Genomic DNA, 5501 nt, shown 5'->3' on the forward strand with positions numbered 1-5501 from the left:
AACTGAAAAAAGCTGGATGCAAAAGGTGGCTGATTTCCTTCCTTTTTGAAGGCTTGTATTTTTCTTTTAGGTGGAAAACTACCCAAATTAGATAGCAGAATCAGACTGCAGTTCAAAGATCATGCTATAATTACAGTGGAACCAGATCAAGAGAATTCTGTAAGTATTGTGAGACTGTTTGCATACACTTTGGAGGACTGCTGCTCTGATTTTTGAGGCTTTGCTGTGCTGGACTTGATCTGACACTCTGGTTCCCAGTGTCCAGCTGGGATCTGTCATGAAACCAGGTCACAGAATGATACTACATTTGCACACTAGAGTCAATGGGGGGTTTTATTTTTTACTTTTGAGAGAAATTTATCACTAGAATTACTCCACAGTCTTGTTTCCCACACGCTGGGGTTTTATGGGAGATGAGCTGCTTGTTTTAGGGCCTCCCTAGATATCACTTGTATATCCTGATGCATCCTGCTACTGGTCAGCAAAGGAGGTTTGCTTCCAGAATGGATGCATTCTTTTCAAGAGCACAGATGGGATTTCCTTTTGACAGTCTAGTCAAAGACAGTATGTAACAGGTACAACTCTGTTCACTTCCATGCCGCTGCTTTAACCTGTGTTATGAAACAGACTTAGCTTTTTGTTTCTCAGCTTGGCCCTGCCATGGTGCTCCTGTTTAATTCTTCATGGCATCTTGGTGTTTGTTGAGTAAACCTGACACAAGGCAAGACCTGTTGGTATAGAATTTAGGAGGCCTCTAGTATTTAGTGGAGAAAGGATCTTAATTTGTGCACCTGGAAACTAGTCTGCTATTTACAGTGTAGGTGCAGCAAAGCCAAGCTTGCTTGCATTGCTGGACTGTACTGGATCAGAGGGCTTCTGCTGATGAGTTGGGGCAGCTGTATGTCTCCCTGTTGCTAAACTGACATTCAGAACTTGCAGATTTGAGAGCCAGTAATTCTTACTTTTTTTATTTCTAGTCTAGGACTGGTTGGAGTCTGATTCAGATCAGGTTTGGCTTCTAATGAAAATTTTTTCTGAACTGTGAGGACTCTGCTTAATGTGCACTTTGGAAAAATTGTATGTTTACTAAATCACTTGATTTCCACAATACAGTTTCAGCCCAGTGATAGATCTACTACAGAGGCTGGATTAAGCAGGGCCCTCTTTGTTGTATGTGCACAGTCATGGCAAGACAAGCTGCCTGCCAGCCCAGCTCATGTCAGTATTGTGGGCTGACAGCTGGAAGTCTGAGAGTCATTTTTCAAGGAACAGCATTCATAGCCTGGGGAGGAAGGGAGTGTGTTGAATGTTCCTTGGGGTAGCATTGAACAAGCTGCTTAAGTCAGGAGGCAGCTGTCGCCAGTTAATGGCTTTTGAGCACACGTGTAATGGACTCTTTTCTTCCTGCTGTCTCTTAGGATGAGTGTCGCAAAGAGATGATTTATGTCTATCACTCCCTAAAGAACAGCAGAGAAATGCACATGATGGGGAACGAGGAGGAAGATGCTAGTGAAGATGGAGCAGAGGTTTGTTTCCTTTCTCTCTAGTACAAGCATCTCAGCTCTGCTGGCCTTTCAAGTCTTATTCATTTAGGAGATTTTGCTCTAAGTAGTGTCCCTCCCCTGTGCTATTGCTGTGTCCATGCTGCAAATGCTTCATGCCAAGCTCTGGATATATGAGAAAGCTGTCTGTGCCACTGCATCACAGGAAATTCAATCTTTCAGTCTTGCTTCTATCTCTTGGCAGACTTACTGGAGGATGGGAGGACTTTATTTGCTTTCATAAGTTCCTCATCTATATATCTTGTTGCTGGGTGGGGAAGTGAGAAGTGAGGCATTCTGCCTCCACTTGCAGACACAGTCCCTGAACAAGAGGATGTCTCTGCTGATGATTTCACTATTTCATTCAATCCCCAAAACCTTTCAAACCTGTGGCACCCAATCTTATGGCCTTGTGGGTTGGATGAATGGTACACAGTCCACCTTGTGGACAGCATCGTGTGTGGGGTCAGTTGGTGGGTGTGATCTAGCATGCCAATTCTGTCTGTGCATCCAAGTGAGTGTAGTGCTGTGGCCAGACCACGTGTGTCTGCAATCTAGAACACATCATCCAGCCTGCACAGCTCCTTATGGGTCTAGAAATTTGGCAGCAGGGGAGTGGCAATTAATGCTGCCACTGCTCCCCTGTTGTCAAATTTCTGAACCTGTGGGGAGCCCCATGGTCCAGAGGTTAAGCACCCCTGTTGTAAAATGCCTACCATTAGGGTTGTAGTCAGCCCCTCCCAGAGTGAAGTGGGAGTGTGTCACAAGTCTGTTTGCAGATGCAAACCCAGCCATAGTTGTTCCTGTACAAGTCTCCTTTGGGCAACTCCTTTGGATTAGATGGTTTTCTTTTTTTTAAGACTGTTCATATTCTGTAAGAGCTAGTAAAAGAAGACAACGTGATGTTCTGGTTCAGTCGCACCTCAGCATGGGGAATTCCATGTCAGTTCTGTGTGGGATGGAATTGTTGTGTGCCATCAATGTGGTTTTTAGCAGGCTTCTGTCAAGCACTTGTGGCAAAGATGAAAGTAGCCTTTCCTTCCTCATTTATTCAAGAGGGGGTGTGCAGCTAGCTTTCCCTTCTTCTAGGGCCAGGAAATTCTTCTACATGCAGTGGTAGTGTCTCTAGGATGCATTAGAACATCTTGTGTTTGCCTGGCACTTCTTTGCTGTATGCTTTTGTATGCAAATAATATAACTGAAGCTTTGTGTCATCTGGAGGAGCTACTTTGTCTGCTGTTAATGTAATAAAAGCAGAGGAGGATGGTTTGCTTGGTGCCTCACTGCCTTTCCATTGTTCCTTGTGGTGCTCATACTCTCTTGGCTTAGCATGGCTTCAAGCAAGATGATACACTGTGTAGTTTCACAGCAAGCCCCTCTCTACTGCAGGGGGGTTCTTAGAGCAGAGCAGGGTAGCAAGTAAATACCTGCTGTATCCTAGTCAAGCTGGGATGCTGCAGTGATTTCTCAACCATCTCCGCTTCAGGGGAAGTGATGGGGTGGAACTGCTGGATGACATAAAGTCTGTGAAGGGTGTTGGCTGTGTACAGTTCCTAGAGGAAAAGTCAGTTTCTAATAAGGAGGGGAAAAGGGATGTCAAGTTATCTATGAGCATAGATACAGCCGTGGGCAATGGAATAAGCTCCAGGGATGTGACATCAGGGCAGGACACAGGTTGTGGCCTTCACAGAGTTGTTTTAAGGAAGGCAGCAGAATAAACCAGGAAACATGGATGACCTGAATAATTTCATTGCCACTATGCTGCAGTTTGCCCCAGTGAAATAGTACAAGGGCAAGTGGGGGTGGTACAGCTAAGCAGCGAGCTGTGTATTAAACTCACCATATCATAGGAGTAATGGTGTAACTTGTACTTGAGCAGTTTTTTTAATTTTTTTAGACCCATGGATTACGTTTTCCTTTATCTCACATGGATGCATTGAAGCAAATTTGGACAAGTGCTACTGTCTGTGTGAAGGAACTGCGTCTCAGTTCCGATGCAGAGAAAGAAAACCTTGTTTTATCCCTCTGGACTGAATGTCTTGTTGAAGTAATCTGAATCTTTTGTGAATCAGTCACTCTCCTGGAACATCACATCTCTTCCCTTGAGCACATACTTACAAAGAATTATCTGATTCCTTCTGCTTGTATTGATCTCTCAAAAAACTGGTAAAAAAAAAAATGTGTTGTTCTATCTAGGCTCTTCCCTCAGTATTTTTATGCTATGGTGTGTGGATTGTTTCCCCCCCCACTTTTTGTGATGCCAGTCGCTCTCTTCCTAAAGCGACTCTCTCTCAAGAAAAGCTAAACTTGAAAGGGGTATGACAGTTTGAAATCATAAATATGAGAATAACATAGTTGGACACAGGGTAGTAGCAGAAAGACGCAAATTATTGAAAGTATGCGGAATGCTGGCCGCCTGCTCTGTGAGACTGGTGAGCAAGAAATTGTGTTCCCAAAGGATATACCCCACAATTCAGAAGCTGAAGCAGTGATCTTTTATAGACGTGTCTGTTTCATTTCAGCAGGTTTTGCTTAATAATCAAGTTGGAGTTACTCCAGGTTGGGATTTATGTTCAAAATGCAATGCCCAATTCATAGTAAACATTTCATGATACAAGAAGAACAAGTCCAGTGCAAAGCCAAGTCACAAACACAACCCATTGAGAGTCTGCTGCTGTTCTAAGGCTCGGACAGTGCTTTCCTGCTACCAAAATGTGCGCGCGCGTGTGTGTGGGGTCATTATCTTATATCTCCTGTTGCCTACTGGCTCTGATTTTTCCCCAGCTGTTTCACTCTGCTGTACTTAAAGTATAGCTATTGCATATGGGCTTATGTCTTCCTTCTGCTTGCTCAGCATACAACATTCTCGGTAAAGTCAGCAAGACACCATACAATGGGTCTTTTCTATTTGTGTATTTGACTACATGGAGGTAAAAGTTAACAAAATTGAAATGGCTGTTGCAAAAATAGTTAAAATGTGGAAGGTTACCCCACATATCATTTCTCACTGAGTGTAATTTCTTGAGGTTTTTTTTCTTTGTGAACCAAGTTGTTACATAAAGGGAGGGGAGTAAACACAATCTTAGCAACGAGGTTGGAGTGAGTGGGACCCAGAGGGTAGTGGTAAGTTTTCATTTTATGGTTATTCTTTTGTTATTGTTATTGTAGTAAAATTTGTCTTGTAAATTTTATCTTGTTACAGGAGATAATTTTATCTTGGTAAATTTGTCTCGTTATTCACTGAGACAAATTTCATGCCTAAGTACCTTGCACAAGGGGCTACAGGTATGTGTGTGTGCATGTATGTACACACACACACTCTGAACTCAGAGAGGATGTGCATTTATCCTTTCAGAAAATGGATTTTCTAGTTAAAAATAGCCAAAGTTTTGTTTATATGTGAATGTGGTAATTGGCAAGTAAGTATTTAACATTTGAACCCTTTAGTCAGCATTCAACTTTCCTGTATCTTACAGATGTCCTGTTTCTGAAGACATCCACCTAAATGGGGTATAACTAATGGTATGCCAGGGCCGGATAACCAACACTATTTCCCTCAACATATAGTCCCCTCCCATTAGGTTATTGGTTCAGCACTTTTTGACCAACACCTGAAGCTACATACATGAGGAGAGGTTGTACACAGTACTGTTGTTTCCAAGTGATGGACTAACAAAACAGGATGTGGTTACGTTTTATTTTAAGACTGCAATCTACTGGCATAGAAAAAACATAACAGGCAGATCACATTTGTGAGTTGGGTAACTGGCAGTCCCTGCTCTTTGGAAGTCATTCTTCAAAGATTTTTATGCTCGAGTGTTTTAAGAACAAAATTATTGCATTTAGACAGTCAGTACAAAACTACAGAGCAAAAGGATCTTCTCAAAGTTTTATACAATAAAATATATATATTTTATATATATATATATATATATTTAGCAATTTACATTCAAGATCTTT

The 5501-nt window shown here is 42.2% G+C and overlaps 1 protein-coding gene across 1 annotated transcript in view; it reads left to right on the forward strand.

The window, feature by feature from the left end:
• Positions 1 to 4363, forward strand: part of MINA (MYC induced nuclear antigen) — a 39702-nt gene extending 35339 nt beyond the window's left edge. The window contains exons 8-10 of the mRNA XM_019525722.1: positions 71 to 159; positions 1419 to 1526; positions 3439 to 4363. Of these exons, the coding sequence (XP_019381267.1) occupies positions 71 to 159; positions 1419 to 1526; positions 3439 to 3597 (356 nt within the window). The 3' untranslated portion in view covers positions 3598 to 4363. The remainder of the gene's footprint in view (positions 1 to 70; positions 160 to 1418; positions 1527 to 3438) is intronic.
• The last annotated feature ends 1138 nt before the right edge of the window (positions 4364 to 5501 follow it).

This window comes from Gavialis gangeticus, unplaced genomic scaffold (genome assembly GCF_001723915.1).
Source record: "Gavialis gangeticus isolate Ggan-Ray unplaced genomic scaffold, GavGan_comp1, whole genome shotgun sequence".
NCBI classification, from domain to species: domain Eukaryota; kingdom Metazoa; phylum Chordata; order Crocodylia; family Gavialidae; genus Gavialis; species Gavialis gangeticus.